At 45.2% G+C, this 16,494-nt stretch overlaps 1 protein-coding gene across 2 annotated transcripts; it reads right to left on the bottom strand.

Moving 5' to 3' along the window:
- Positions 1-106: 106 nt before the first annotated feature.
- On the bottom strand, positions 107-15,688 carry AMMECR1L (AMMECR1 like). Of its 2 annotated transcripts, none has more exons than XM_071437172.1 (7): positions 15,335-15,688; positions 12,882-13,326; positions 7,698-7,808; positions 7,102-7,216; positions 6,299-6,389; positions 5,235-5,331; positions 107-3,492 (listed from the first exon to the last, which is right to left on the bottom strand). In XM_071437172.1, the coding sequence occupies exons 2-7, from the start codon at positions 13,286-13,288 to the stop codon at positions 3,381-3,383; spliced, it is 933 nt and encodes a 310-aa protein (XP_071293273.1). In that variant the 5' UTR covers positions 13,289-13,326; positions 15,335-15,688; the 3' UTR covers positions 107-3,380. The 2 variants fall into 2 exon arrangements, with proteins under 2 accessions (XP_071293273.1, XP_071293274.1); XM_071437173.1 differs by lacking the exon at positions 15,335-15,688 and adding an exon at positions 14,421-15,244.
- Between the last annotated feature and the right edge of the window lie 806 nt (positions 15,689-16,494).

Genomic DNA, 16,494 nt, shown 5'->3' with positions numbered 1-16,494 from the left:
GCTATTCATACCTGTAATATATTGCCTGTCTCTGTAGATGAGAACAATTTCATCTTATCCCCCATAAAGGCTGTGGGAACTCATATAAAGAGGACAGTACAAATAATCTTTATCCATTATGATTTATTCTCTACAATACTTCATTAGAGGATAGAGTTCAATTATTTACACTCAGAAATTATTATATAGGTAGGAGGCAACCAAGTGTAATATAAAGAATTGGTCTGACGTCTCTGCACTGTAGGTCAAAAGAGGTCTCCTGCTTTAAGGAAATAAATTAACCAAAAAAACCCCCAACAAAACAACATGTAGTTTCTGAATACAAACAGAAAACAGCACTAATAGTCAGTGAAGACTGCAGAGGTTTGTTAATGTACTATGAAAACAAATTATTCTGTGCAAAGGTTAAAATGAACTCTTAGATTTCCTTACAGATTTTTTTGTTCTGATAAATTGTAGATATGTGATATTTTGACCATATAACATTCCCAAACCGAAATGGCTTCAGTTGAGATTGACTGTTGAACAACATGAAAAAAAAATTAAGAACCTCACAGTGGAAACATTTCAACACTGACAGACTCCAGTGATCAAAGACATTCTCCTGTAGTTACCATAAAACAAAGACATTTCATCATTGCAGTGAGATTATTTATCAGTTGTGGTTGTCATGAGAATAAGCCCTTCTAGACCAAAAGGCACTTGCTTCTAAGGATGAGTTAATCCAGATCAAACCAGGTAACAGTTGCTTTGAGGAGTAGTTCTAACCAGCTGTCCCAGCCAAGCAAACACAGAGAAAATCTCACATCAATTGGCCACTGATTTTGGTTGTCTCCATCTTGAGGAAATTCAAACTGCAGTTTGTGCCCACTTCACCTCTTTCATCCTTATGCATAGCTGCCATGTAATGATCTAGAAACGGGATTATTTCCTGAGACCACCTGTCCTTGTCACACCTTTCTCTGAGCTGACTTAGCTACTGACACAGTTCTCAACTGATTTTATAGCTGGACCCTTATGGGACTAAAGCTGAGAGGGCCTGTTCCTTAGGCAGCAGACCAGTGTTTCTGATCTGCCAGCTTCTCACTGCAACAAGACAAGAACACAGTACATATTTAGAGGCATTTATGTTTTGTTTGTGTTTTTTTAAACAGACTGAGTGGGGAAATAGAAGTGGGAGAGGACAAGACTTCCCCAGTCCCAAACCACCTGTCCCACTTCAGGCTTAAACCAACTAAGTTACTCAATCCTAAAATTCTGTTCTTTAAAAAAATGACAACTAACCCTCCCCACCCCACCCTTTAGTCATCCCCTAGTCAAAGAAACTGAAATCAGGAAAACACTATACACTGTTGAAGACACAGAACAGGGCAAACACCTGAAAAAGAAACAGTATAGTTGAAAAGCCTGGCACTGTATGCCTGCATGACCAGTCTCACCGAGCGTGCTCAGGGGTAAAGTTTTAGCACCATTTTTTTGCCTTTTTTTTTTAAACCTTTTAGAAATTAAATTCTAACATAGAACACTTGAACAGTAATGAGTGTAGCCCTATGTATCATACTGTTTGACAGCTGAAAGGTGAGTGGTATGCCTGGAGCTGACCCCACCCTCCCCCATCACTGCACGGCACCTGGGGGAGCAACTACAAACTGGAGTGGTTTGTAACGAGACTCATTTCTTCTCAGCAGCAGGAAGTCATGAAACAATCTTTTCATCTTCAATTCTTTCCAACAACATCACAAGGGAAAAGTGGCAATGTGTAGGAATGACCCAATACAGAAGGAGAGCTGGGTCAATATTGCACCGTTATCCAGAGGAATCCCCCTCACATCTCTCTCCTCCATCCACCAACACGAAGCAAAATGGCACAAGTTGTGCCTTGCTTCCTTAGGACCAGGAGCAGCACGCTGCAGTTCTCAGCTTCCTACCAGCCCTATTCCCTGCCACACCACAGCATAATTTCAGGCTTCAGACACCAGCCAATTACAACACACGAGCAGGCTCAGAAGATGTGTGCAACCAAACAGCCATGACTCTGCTATGCACTCGTGTTCTCTTCCCCAATCATTACTGACCCTCCAGAAGCTTGGAAAACCAACCAACCTACCGACCAACCCCACCCCAAACTGCATTCTGAAATCCAGTTCTCTCACTGAAAGAGTGCCATAATTTAGAGTTTATGACATCCCTCAATGATGCTGCAGAATAACAACTGATAACTTCCTTTCAGAAAAGAGTATATTCCTTGTGATCATCAGCCACCATGGGAGAAGAAATACAGAATGCACACGAGTTTCATGCCATTTGGGTAATACAGATTTCCCCACTCACTGCCTGCATGTGGCAATGACTAAGCTGAGTAAGATAAATCTTACCAGCAAAACAGAACAGCACCATTCCATAGGCCTGGAATAAACTGGAACACCCACAGCCCCTAAGATCAGCAGTCATACCGGCCAAAGTGGCTGCTCTATCAAAAGGAAGGTCCCCAAGACTGTTAGCTTAAATTAAAACAAATTTCAGTCACTGGTCTCACTTGTACAACTACAGCCAATGCTCTGCAAAACCCTCCCCAGCCTAATCCTATCTCTTACAAATATTTGGAAACAAAATTTGGTCAAAACAAAGACTGTCCAGGGACACTCGAGGATCCTTTCCTCTGCGTACACAGCACGTGCCATGTCGCTCTTACAGGCAAAACACCATTGTATTTCATAGCAGGCTTCATCACCAAGAATCCAACCTACTAAGGATCTGAGCCTTAAAGCCTTCAAGGGTTTATTTAAATAATGGATTAATTTTTCACATATTTTCTGTCCATGAGGATGGGGTGCTATCCAGGTGTTCAACCCTCCCCAATATCATGATGTCCGCCTGTGATGCGTGGGGACTGCAATCAGCTCTCAGTACACAACAGATACCAGAGGTTAAAAAAAAAATTAAAAAGAACCTAAAAAATGTTTTGTTGGACTCCGTTGCCCAGGCTGCCAGGGGAATGCTCCTACTTGATCTGGGGGGCTTCCATAACAAAGAGCTCCAGTTTCCAGAGCGTCAGTAACACCCAGGAACAGATCGGTCCGAAGCAGCACTTTCACTCCTAAAGGTCTTCTGCACCTGACGACAGTTCGTAGGCATGGAGCCCCAATCCAACTGAACCCCCGCTGGGAGGGAAGGCTGAGATAAGGCTTGGGCCCCTGAAGTCCTGTGACGCTCTCCCCCTCCCCCCAGGTCAGTGGGAAGGCAGACTTGGCAACGGAAGCTAGCATCATAAAATGGTGCAGTAATAGAAGTAACTGGACCAGGAAGAGGAGGCGTCTGCCCCGATGATGTCATAGCCGTTGGCAGCAACTGGGGAGTGGGACTGGTCATGCAGCCGTGTGTCAGGAGTAATGATTGTAGAGGGGGGGGGCATGAAGGGTGCCATTCTGGAAGCAATGCTGGCGGGAGGCCATGTACTCTGCATAACTGATTGTCACCTTCTCACTGCGGTACCTGCGGGAACAGGCAGAAACACAACGTCAGCCCGAGCAGCGTGGGGCCTCGCATCCGCGCTCCCCCGACGAGGGCAGGAATGGTGGATCTGACTCCATCTTCTCAGAAGGCTCATTTATTATTTTATAGTACTATATTATATTAAAGAATGCTATACTAAACTATACTAAAGAATACAGAAAGGATACAGACAGAATGCTAAAAAGATAATAATGAAAACTCGTGACTCTTTCCAGAGTCTCGACACAGCTACTGAACTAATATTTGGCTCATCTGTCTTCAGAAGGTTTGTATTCAAATCATATTCCCACTGCTGGATATCAATCCCACTACAGGTTAGTTTGTTAAGTCAAATAATGAGGTGGGCAACATAAAAGACAGATGTTATTGTCAGCCTGCAAATACACAAAACCGGTTAAATGCCTAAAAGCTTGGCACTGATTGGCCAATGAGTCAAAACAACTCCCAGCAGAATCCAATGGAACAATCACCTGTGGGTAAACAATCTCCAAACACATTCCAAAGGAGCAAAACAGAGGAGAAGCAAATGAGATAAGAATTGTTTTCCTTTCTCTCTGAGGCTTCTCAGCTTCCCAGGAGGAAAAATCCTGGGCAAAGGGATTTTTCAGAAAATGTGAAAATGCAGGGACTCGACGTAAAACATTCACCCAGCTCACAGCCAGTGATGACCAAGAGGAACTCACTGGTATGAATAACCTATGTGAGCTTGAATTAGCTCCAGGGTCCTGAAAGATGAGTCCTAATCAAGGTGATAATAATTAAAGGGATGCCTGAAGTAGCACACAGGAAATAAATGATTGGTTTGTATTCTTTTTTATCTACAAATTGCATGAAAAATTGCTGGAAGAAACTACAGTGACTAAATAATCAGTATTTCAGTATTGTTTACTTTTGTGGTTATCTCCACATTTGAAAAGGTAGTGAAAGAAATGGAGAGGTGGGTAAAGAGAGGTTTATTACAGCACATAAATGACTTGGTCCATGCTGCACAATCAGAATTCACAAAATGTGAAGTTCCTTTGGAGAGATTGGAGTTTTCCAAGTTCTTCTAAAGGACATTAAACAACAGCCAGCTACAAAGTGGTTGTGAGTTGCACTAAGATCACATGATTCTCATGTGAGATTTTAATGAAAACCTTCATCCTGTCACCTCCTGTTAAAGAAAACCCTGCACACTCACCTCATTTCTCTAGAGGTAAAGAATGACCTGATAATTTAGTATTTCTATAGAAAACCAGAAAGTCCCAATTTTTACTAACATAAAGGGGGCAGAAACCAATAGGACAGCTGGGGGTATAGAAAAGCAAGCAAATTCTGAAAACCAGCCAAATTTGAGTGTAGTTTGGTTTCAAGACAGGTGTCACCTCCTAATAGCTACAGCATTCACAGATGAGCACACTGAGAAAAGGAAGTTCATTGAAAAGATGCCAAAAAAATCAACCTTTTAAACTCTCAAAGGCTCTGCTTCTGATCTTTCACATATATGGTAATATTAAAACCAGTGACACTTAGAAAAATGCCAACTTTGATCCTGCATGGGCCAAATCATTGTGCTTAATTCCATGAGCATTACATGCCTAACACGTGGCATTTGTGATTTGGTCTTTCACACTACATCTCCTCTGAAAGAGGCATAAAGACTTACATCAAGCACAAATATTTAGAATCACCCAGAAAACACTAGAAAGTAAAATTAAAAGACAACAAATATATCTGCTTACCTGGTAAGTTTAATTGTTTTCCTAAAATCATTGGTAATGGGAGCCTTAAAGCCACCTTTCCTGAGTAAGGAGTCTATGGTCTGGATCTGATCCCAGTCTATTGAAAAATAGAAGCAAGGCAAATTTTTCAATATAAAAAATATTTCAAAACCACAAGAGATGCATTAAAAGGACTCTAGAAAAACAAACAACTAAACAGGAAACTCTGAGCTTTAGAAATCCTAGTGTTGAACTGGACATACATGGCCTGATGCATGCATCATCTGTACATGCCTACCCCTTTAAACTCATACTGGAGCTGGTCTATGAAAGAGCAATTCCATTTTCCATTCCATGTCTTCTTATAAAGGTCTGTGCCTTGCTACTGTTGCAGGGACCCCAAATTTTTTCATCAAGTGCCACTTAGCTCCCTTGAAAAGAAGATAATACTAATTTCTTTACAGAGACAAATTGGGATTGATGCTCTAGTGATAGCACAGTGCACTGCTAGGTGAGAGATCAGAGTTCAAGTTCCTACCTTAGTCTTTTGCCCCAGAGCCAGGAGGATGCGACCACTCCACTCTGCTAGGTGGAGGAAAGGAGGAGGCAATATTTTGAGCAGTTACCATGGTGACCACTACTCTATTTGAGTGGGAGGTGTGCTCCAGAGGGGCTGTGTTTCTAGCCCTCCTCTGGAGGATGCTACTTTAGCAAGAATGAGGAGGAAAGTGACTCTCCTGTTGGTGCTGTGCAGCGTGCAGTTATCCTAGTTGGTGGGAGAAACATAGAAGAGGAAAGATGCAATGCTGAATGAAGCTGGAAGATCCATACTTTGAGATCCTCTGTTTCTTCAGCCCTAAAACATTCTGGCACTAAAATACAGCTGTGCAAAGATATGGGATGAGACACAGGCCAGATGAAAACCCAGCAGCAACTGTATCAGGTGTCAGTTGTCCAGATTAAGCCTGGTGGTTCCATGGCACCACTGTGAGGACAGCATTGTATTCCAAGCCCCAAATTGACAGATTGTTACCCAATTCTGTGACACAATGTGTTGACATGTTTGGCTGCCATCTCAAACCCACCTTGTTCCTTAGCAACCTCAGGTAAATACGTTGCTGTGCGTTTGACACCTTTCTCATTGATGAACTCTATTCTGATCCCATGGATTCCAACCTATAGATGGAAATGAACAGCCAGATAAGAGGTGTTTGCTAGCACTGAGCCCATGACTCAGTTGTCATTCCCACAACACTGTGCATCTCTCTCTCTGCACAGCTTGGCTTTGGCCTGGGTAAGGTCATTCTCTTCCCCACTCTCTGCTCTTGCCTGGCAGGTCTCACAAGCAGCTCTCAGCCATCTTTCCCAGACAAGCCTCACCAGTGGCCCTTCCAGTTCTCCTGAGCTAAGTCTTGTCAGCTTTCCATCTCTTGTGTCAGGCAAGAGAGATAAAATCTCTGCATGCAAGAATGATGCCTAAAATTACCTGACTATGAAGTCCATATATATATTCTTCTTGAATGAAATACACTTCAATGTACAAGGTCCTAAAAACCATTCATACCTTTGGTCTTAACTACTTTTTATTTCCAGTTCCTAACCATACCATCAAAATACCTCCCAGGTTTTTATACAAGTTTATACCCATTTCCTATTGGGCCAAGTCCATGAACCATTTGCATGTTTCTCTTATTCCCATTCAGATCCCCCCCAGCCAAAAGCATATTGCTGGGCCATCCTCTTCCTTCCTTCCTTCCTTCTAGCTTTTCAGCCCCATTTCTTCTATGCCCATACACCCCTGTAAGGAAGGAGATACATCACCATGTACTAACCCGAACCCGAATGGAACCAGAGAGTGATGCAGAGTTCCAAATGCACCTGTTCTCACCTCCCAGTCCAGGTAGTCACTGGCATCCTCAAAGTTAGTGAGGAGGGAGACAGAGCAGAAGAGTTTGGGCAGCTCCTCGCGGGTCAGGGGGGGAAATCGGCTGTCCTTAAGTGCACTAAAGGGAACAGAAGATACATCACCCAATACAAGCACCAAAATAAAGTGTCAGATGCTCAATTATTCCCCTTTTGATTATGCCTGCATGAAACATGCTTCTCTGCTACTGCAGAGAAAGTGATTTGCATTTCTCCCTGATCTAATGAACTGTAATACCAGTGGCAAGCTTCCTGATGCCATCCAGTGCCTACTGCAGGCTGAGAGAAATTATGTGCTACAGATGTCAAAACTGTAGGTATGCAAGATAGATTTGACAGCAGCCTTAAAATGCCAACTGCAACTCACCTTTTGCAAAGATGTTCCACCACATCCTGATACATCCCTTCACTGTAACTCTCATACACTCAGGTACAGCTCATTATGAAGCATATTACATTGAACTGTGTTGATCCAACATCCTAACCTTGAATCCTTACAGCTCTTCAGTGAATGAACTACTTTCATATTAATTTCATAATTATTTCATTTTGGACAGTTACCTGGTTAATGTGTATTCCCTGAGTCCTGAGTGAAGATTCATGGCTGAAAAGGTCCCGATGCAGCCACGAAGCCGCTTGTCTCGCCCCGTCTTCCACGTCACAAAGAGTGGACTGAAAAGGCAAAACAAGAAAGAAACCCTCCAGTCTCCACAGATATTTGGCTGCTAAGGGGAGACAACCAGGGTATGAAGAGCCCCATGCCTTTGCTTTCTCTCCCTGCAGTAACCCCAGCAGGCAGGTTTGCTCACCTGCTATCTAGCAAGAACTACACTTCATGCCCACACCCCTCACATGCAAGCCCCAGCACTTCCCTCCACCTTGCCAGCACACTCCATCCTGCTCAGCAGGACTCTGAAGTCCTCCATGGACACCTTCCTGGCCAGACTCTGCTGTCTTCTAATGACTGAAATGGTTATTTGATCTGATTACCTGTCAGTATTGGCCTCACTTTGTAGCACCCACTCGTTTCCAGCATAGGTCATATAGAAATTAATAGAGATGATGCAAGTTAGTTCTTTAGACTACCACTTCTATAAATCAGATTTGCAATAAAAGCTTTTCTTTTTTGCTTTTTAAGGAATGAAAAGAAACCCAAATTATTTTTTCTCCCTGTTATTTCCATGAGGATCTGACTTCTGGGTCCATCCCTAAGGCTCAAGCAGTTTATGTCCACATCTATTGCTTACCTTACATTTGATTTTTATTTACAAACATTTTCTCCTTTTGAACACATATCTAAACCACTATTGTTCCTACTCAAACATTACCTGGATTTCCACTTTCCTGTCTACCATGACAAATTTACAGGCACAACAGTAGATTCTCAAACTCAGCAGGCTCATTTCAAGCTGTTAAACTACACCTCCTGATTTGGCCTTAAAGATCAACAACTTCAGAATAATAGAGCTCTACAAAGAGATAAACAGGTAAAGTTGACTGTGAACATTAAATACAGAAAAATTAACTTCTACAGGAGTGAGTGAAATTGCAAAGAGCTGTAGAGAGGAGCACTAAAAGGACAGTGGTGGTTGCAGCTCTACAAGAATGTCCAAACATCTGCAAAATTCTGTAAGACAACTGATAATGCTGACCTAATTATAAAAACAGGATGAGTGGTTCTGTGCCTTGTTCAGAGAACTGAATGCAAGACATCAGTCTGTGGATTTCTACTGAACTTTAATATGATAGCATATGATTTTCTGAGATTAAAAAACATTGACAGGAGTTTTGAACCATCAAGCCTGATTTGACAACACAGCTCAGACACTTTCCTCAAACTCTTGAAGCTCTTGTAAGCAATGCACCTCTGCAGCAAACCTTACAAAAATACTAAGATGTTCTGTTCAGACAACAAATCCAGCATGAGTGTGGATGATTTCTCAAACACAGCAACAAAACTTCTTAAGTCTAAGTAGTGAGAACATAATTTAAACTGTAGCAATAAATCAATGCCCAGTGAGGTTCCTCAGAGCAACAATGGAATTAAATCCATCACAGCATAAATTCATCATTCAGGATCTAGATACCAGCTGTGACCAACAGCAAAAGTACTGCCCAAAAGTGCAATTAGCCCTTGAGTGATAATTGTGGAGGACTTTGCCCACAGAGGAAGTGGAAACATCCTTCCACACCCAACAACAACCTCCTGGCTGGCTTCACCAAGACAGGGGATTTGCTTACAGGATATAATTTCCCTACATTTTCATCTATCTATTTTATGTTGAAAGAGCAAACAGAAAAAGAGTGTAAGAAAATACATTGGAAAACTTAAAAAAAAAAAAGACACTAAACCTAGACAGGAGATCTCTGAGAAACACAATTGTCACAAGTTCAGTGGAAATTTACCCTCATCTAATAAAAATTTTGAAAGTACTGTTCAGTCCATGTTACACTCACCCCAAAGAGAAAAGGCAAGGGAGAACATAAAAACCATCACACAGAGAATACAAATCTAAGTAAATTCCCCTTCAATTCAAATTGCAGGTTCACATTTTCAATTTATCTCTTTCCCCTTCCAAAGGGAAAAAAAATCCCAGAACCCATCTTTCCACTGAGCTGCAGCACAGCTTTATGCATCTATAATAGAAGAGATATTATCAGAAGGGAGAGGATAATTGCATTCAGAAGGCTGTATATTTTAAAATACCTTAAAGCACATTTAAAACCATTTTTCATTGTGGTCAGAACAACTGAGGCATAAGAAAAAGATATGATTCTGTACACACAGATAAAATTTCACTATTTTCACTGCAGAGAAGATGATGTTTCTGTCTCTGAAGAATAAATGCACTCAGCAAATTGCAGGTGCAGCTGACAATAAGGCCATTGTTCCAGAGCCCCTCCTTGAAAAGTGTTATTTCCCAGATGTACTGAGAAAAGTCACAACAATCTTTTGTCCATGTTCACCCAAGAGCATTTACTGGTACTTTGCAGCCATATCCTCAGCAGATTTTGTCAACTGTTCCTTCCCCAGCCACAACATCCCACTTTATATATGTTTGATGAGGGTTTTTAGGCTGAGAGGAACTAAAACTAACAGCAACTAAAAATTAGCTTCATCAGTTGCAACTACAAAGGGAATTTTAAAGTAGAAAAATACAGTTTGCTTGAATCAGGCTTTAGTTTGTGCTAGGGAAAAACCTGTTACAGACAGATCTTATGATGCAAGTATTATTTGTCTTGTATGGCAACTAGAAACTTCCATAGTATAGTTCTAGCACCAGTTTGTAATACCTACTATTAAAAAATCAGACTGAAATACAAAAGTGGAAAAAGTAACCAATCAACTACTTTCATAGGTTCCAAATTGTAATTACTTGCAGTGACATGAATACTAAAGGGGGTATTTCCTTCCTTTGCCAAGTTAATTCAGACATAACTACAAGGCTTGCAATGCCACCATCTCTCCACTGATCTGTGACCATCACTGCTAACACTGGAATAAGGGAACTTCACTTCAGGTGTCTACCAGCTCCATAATTCCCATGGATACGTCCATGTGCATATCCCCCCAGGCTGGTGACTGAAATTCATGTGGTTTTCAATCCATAACCCTGTAACTTGCATTTATTACACTGGTCATGCCAAATCCTGACCTTCACACCTGCTTTTAGCTTGACTTTAAAGTTCAGCAGTTTAAAAACCACTGTGCCTCTTTCTATTCAATCAACACTCTTGTCTCTGCCTGTCCAAAGACACTCCTGGTATAAACCTTTGTTTTGTCCAAAGATCTCTTATATTGACATTAATTATGTCACAAAAGGCCACAATGCAAATTATTTCTGTATTTTCACTTTGCTTACTCTTGTATTTGATAACATTTGGCTTAAAGTTCATTACTAGACTATCTCAAGTGGGGCAGTTCTTCCTTGTGTGCTGCTCTCCAAGAGAGCAAACCCCATGCTTTTCCCTGGGGCACATCAATTTCCTGGGAGCAGAATAAATGCTGAAACACAAGAAAATCCAGGTAAGCATTTGCTGACAGAGGAAGAGAAGGGAAGGGCTGGTTATGCTTTGTTGGTGTGCTGATCTAAAAGACTTGTAATCATGAGCACTGAAATAACCAGTGAACAATTTTTAACTTTTCAAATCTGGGCATAAAATTCAACCAGCTGCTATTCCCCAGAGGACATCCTTTTTGATACTAGTCAACAGAAAAAGCAACAAAATCCAGCCAGAAATCTCCTCTGACACCGAAAGAATGCAGCTTTATAAAACCATCTCTTACCGGCTTAAGAGAGCAACAGCAAATAACCCTTTGCACCCTGAGTGACAAACAACAGCAGACTGACACCAAGTGCTCTAAAGGGAGCCCACCCAGTGTGGGTATCAATACCAGAAATATTTCACCCTGGAACTGTTTGATATCCCAGTGCAGAGCATTTCTGTGTCCATTGGGATTTACAGTATCAAAGATCTTACTCTGCGGCAGCATTCAGAACATGTATCCAGAATCCAGCTGGAATAATCACTGCAAGGAAGCACAACCTACATCCACCCCGACAGCAGAAAGGTGGGCAGACACCCAGTACACAGAAAGGAAGTCCTTGACCTGTTTAAGCCATTGTTCTTTACATCAATTTAAAATTCATTAGCTTAAATTAAGGATGTCAGCAACTTTTTATTTTATCTATTGTTCTGGAGGAGGCCCCGGAGGAGTGTCAGGAGGTCCATCTGTCACTGATCTTTCCCATATAATTCTTTTAACAAACATTTTAACAACATTAACATTTCCACACCTACACAGTCAACCTTCAGACAAACATTAGTTAAATCTCACCAAAGTGAAATAGCTTCATAAATCCTTCTCCTCACTTCTGCTCATACACATGTCCTTTCCTCCTAACCTTGGTACCGTCCTTGAAAGTTAACTCTCTTGGCAGTGCTGCCCTCATGGTTGGACTCAAAGGTTTTTCCAAACTAAATGATTCTAGGATTTCTCCCCACATTGCCCAGCTAGTGCTATCTCCCTAACACATCTTCTATAACTGGTAATTTTTAGATTCCCCTCCCTGCTAAACCCATTCACTTGGACAGCTGAAAACTTCCTTGAGTGTCCTTGCCCAACCCTCACCAGCCCAACATTTGTTTCAGGATGAGCTGGAAACTTGTTCCAACTTCAACTTCCTACTTTATTCCCTTTCTGTTTGCTTTGCAGAAGGAAGTCTTTTCCCCTCTCCATGTCAGCGTCCCACATTAAAAGCTGGAGCTTCTTCAAATTAATGACATTATTTAACTGATTTTTTAGTACAGTTTTGTAGTGGCACTACTCAGTTAATTTTTCACAGAGGAATCAACTTAGGAGGGGGCAAACTTTACCAGAGCATTTCCATGAAGTGGGTTTGCACTCCTCCACAAAGAACACAGTGCCTCATGAACACACCAGACTGTGAGCTGAAGAAGCACCACACCTCTTCACACTTGGCCTAGCTCTTTCTGTAGAGCTCAGCTCTTTCTGTCTTGAAGGACACTCTTGAAAGCTCACTCACCTCCACCAACAAACAGCACTTCAACCTTTTGTGCACTTACAGTGCATCCTTTTGATCCCAGCAGACAAAGCAAGGAGCAGAGTCCTCCCCTTTCTCCCTGCACACCACTCTTCCCACTCCCCAAAGGAAACCCTTCACCCTTCCCCAGCCACACCCCAGCTCTGGAAGCTCTGCTCCCCCACAGGGCTGTACTCACTAGGGGTCATTGGTAAATCGAGGAAGCCGTGGCTGAGGGAACCCGTAGAGATGACAGTAGAGGACATCAAAGCAGTAGCAGCACATCTCTGCTGTCACCACCAGGTTCTTGGTGCTGTTGGCAGTTCCATTGGGCCGAGTAAGTGGGCTCAGAGCTCCTGAAGTGGGATTCATTCGAGTAATTGGGGAATTTCCTGGGCCCAAAGTCAAGTCAGATACGTTCTCCCTTCCATTATTCCCATCTGTGTGCTGGTGGTTCTGAAGAGGACCTGAACTGGAGCTTGGTGCAGTTGTGGTCTGATTCCCATGACTGTGCGTTCCACTCCCAGACAATTTGGGCTTCTTCACCCCACAACAGCCAGCTGCCAGCTTGGGCTCAAGTGGAGGAACACAGCGTCTTTTTCCCATCCTGCTTCAAAACTCGCTGCCTGGAGCACTGCAGAACCCTGGCATGGAGGGGTGGGGGGTGAGGAAAAGCATTACACAAAGAGTTACAGGTGAAAAACCAACAGCTGCTTCCGTGCCTCTGCTGCAAACAGGGGAAGAAAACCCTCCAAAGCACGGGACCAAGCACAGCAGTAAAGGCAGCTCAGCAGAATGGGTGTTCTCACACATAGATTGGGAGAGTATGGGTACAACCTGCATGCAATCACACTTTCCAAGGTATTGAATACTTTAATGGGTGGCTCATCACAAAAAACTGTCACCAGACTTCCCATAAAAAGAACAAAACTGTGGGAAAACAGAAGGAAAAAAGACTTGGGACAACAAATAGACCCTGTCCACTGCTTTTCCTGCTCACCCATTCCTCCTCAGTCAATGCCTGCACCGGTGGCAAAAAAGTGCATTTCCCTTCCCTGTTCCTGAGAGAGAGTGCCAGCAGCCCAAAATGACACATTTGGGGCTGGACTCCCAGGGGTGTTGCCCTTGATTTAGCACTGGCAACATCAAAGAAGAGCTAAAAGCACTAAAACCACCATTTTCTAAACTACAGACTATTTTCCAGACCACAGACTGGAATCTGTGTTTACTTTCTGGGACTGGGTGAATGAATACAGCTCCCAAATAAACATGCAGGGGGTACAAGCAAGACGTGCACGACAGGAAGAGCTGAAGCCAGCACAGAAAGTGATAATAGCAGGAAACAGGCATGGTATAAAAACCCCAACAACCCAGAGCAGTGTTTTGCCTGCAAAGATGAGAATATTAGCTCATGCAGCACAAGAAGGGGCGGAACAAACACAGGGAGGAAAGGCTGTACAGACAGAGATGAACAAACATGATAGGCAAGGATTACAGGTCAGTGGCAGGAGCTTAAACACCAACATCACGGTGAGATCTGAATATACAGGGGAGAGGAAACCAGGCCGTCAAACGGGGCTCAAAGCACGGGCACGTGAGCCACAGGGAACACCACGGGGGACTGAAGCCACACTCAGCTCTCAGCAGCACCAGGGAACTACTGTGACCACCAGAGCAGCCCTCCAACCCTCCCAAGCTGAGAGCACAAACAGTGCTGGGGGTGAGGGATGACACGCACTGAAATTCAGGTTGTGATAATTCCCTCCCTCCTCTGCACATGCAAAGACGGTAAACTTTGTTCGTGAAGTTTCATCGGTCACAGCAGGAGCCACAGGACTCTGAACTGAACCAGAACTGATGGGAAGGGTGTTGAGAGGTGCACCTCGCATGCCCGCAGTGCTTGCTCTGCTTAGGAATCCTCCACCTCGAGGTTTTAGAAGGACCATAAGGAACAATTTACATGGCCGAAAGAAAATGATAATCTTTTCTTTGAGCTCTACTTTTGCAATAATAATAAAATTTAAAAAAACAAAACAAAAAAAGGAAGGAAACCAGGCAGAAGAAAAGCATAACTTTGCCAAAGCGACCGTGTAAATTCTTCACTGCCTATTAAAAGTAACCCGGTCTGGCTCTTTGAGGTTCCTGAGCCTTATGAGCCTTCCCCAGTTACCACTGACGGCTCAGCTGCATTGGGGAAGATAAATCATTATTTATTTATCTGGAAGCACAACACTTGATTCAAGATCGGAGACGTGGCAGGGGCAGGGGGGAGCTTCCCTCTCTTCTCCCCTCCTCTGCAGCAGGGGCCTAACAAAGGCGGCCGCTCGGCTCCAGCCCCGCTTCCCGGGAGCGCCCCGCGGGCGGGCGGCCGGGGGCACACCGGGGCACCGCGGCGGCGGGACGAGCCCCGGGCCGCCGCACACAAACTTTGCGGGCTGTTCGGGGGGGTCCCGCAGCGCCGCCGGGCCCGGCCCGGGGATACCCCGGGGACCCCCCGTGCCCCCGGCCCGACCCCCCCGAGCGGCCCCGGGGCCGCCAGGGGGCGCCGCGGAGCGGGACCCCCCTGCGGCCTCCCCCAGCCCGGGGCGGGCGGGCGCACGGCGGGGCCCCCTCCACCCGCGCCTCCCTCACACCCCCGGGGGGGTCACCCACCTCCTGCACCCGTCCCGGCTTCTCCTCCGCCTCAGCCCCGCCGCCGCCGCTGCTGCCCCGCAGCCTTCTGCCGCCTCATGGGGCCATGGGCCTGGGCGAGGCTCCCCGGAGAAGCGGGCCCGGCGGGCGGGGGAGCGGGCAGGGCCCGCCGCGGCCGGGGCTTCCCGGGGCGGCCGGAGGACCGGAGCGAGGCCGCGGGCAGGTCCGCCGCTATCCCGGCAGCCTCCTCCTCCTCCTCCTCCTCCTCCTCCCGGCCGTGAGGTAATGAGGGACGGACACTCATAGTCCGCCAGCCTCCCGGCGGCGCCAACACAGCCAAGGCCCCAGGGCGGGCGCTCTGCCCCACGCAGAAACCATAGAGACGCGCACTTCCGCGCCCTCCCCGTCACGTGAGCAGCCCACGTGCGGGGACAAACAGTTCCGGGGGCGGGGACGTCACTCGGCAGCAGCGCCGCGCTGCCATTGGCCAGCGGGGGCGATGACGACATTAGGGGAGGAGCGCGAGGCAGGGAGCGTCCATTGCGCGGCTGGAAGCGGGGGAGTCTCTCCACCCCTCGGTGCCCGCAGCGTTGGTGCGGCCCGGCGCGCTGAGGGTGGGCACTGTGAGGGCGGCCGGGCCTGAGCGCTGAGGGAGCTCCGGCCCCGGGACGGCTTTAATTATAGCCCCGTGTAACGGATTTAATTATAGCCGTGTGTAACGGATTTAGGCAGGAGCTAAGACAGCACAACGGTACCAGCACAGAGATTACTCTTTTAGTGTTTCCAACCGCCATCGGGGCACCCAGATCCTTCCGCCTCCGCCCTTCTTCACAATAAAAAACCAAAGTAGAGAAGTAGTTACCAAAGTAGAGAAGTAGTTACCAAAGTAGAGAAGTAGTTACTTCGTCAAGGATTTAGGGACAGCTTGTAGAAATAGAGGCTCTGCATTCCACCCTGAGGGAATTCTCTGGCAGTGCACAGTTTGGAGTCACTCGGTGGGGAGCACAAGGGTTGGGTTGTTGTGGCTGTATGAGGTACATGGGATAGAGAAAACCACAGCGCCCATTCCTGAATCCCTTCTGACAACACCGGTGAAACACCTGGGCACGATGAAGAGCAAACTTTGCATAGCCCAGAGTACCCACACTGTACATCCAACCCCAAGAGACAAACTGGCTGAA

The sequence above is a fragment of the Agelaius tricolor genome, unplaced genomic scaffold, assembly GCF_023055355.1.
Source record: "Agelaius tricolor isolate 1412-34295 unplaced genomic scaffold, bAgeTri1.0.p SCAF_12, whole genome shotgun sequence".
NCBI lineage: Eukaryota > Metazoa > Chordata > Aves > Passeriformes > Icteridae > Agelaius > Agelaius tricolor.
This window is presented reverse-complemented; position numbering and strand designations above follow the sequence as displayed.

Coding starts and splice junctions, on each gene's coding strand:
- AMMECR1L (XM_071437172.1), bottom strand. CDS start 13,288: ATGGGAAAAAGACGCTGTGTTCCTCCACTTGAGCCCAAGCTGGCAGCT. Junction 7,809..12,881: donor CGATTTACCAATGACCCCTA/GTGAGTACAGCC, acceptor TTGCCTTTTCAG/TCCACTCTTTGTGACGTGGA. Junction 5,332..6,298: donor TGAGGTTGCTAAGGAACAAG/GTGGGTTTGAGA, acceptor ATTTTTCAATAG/ACTGGGATCAGATCCAGACC.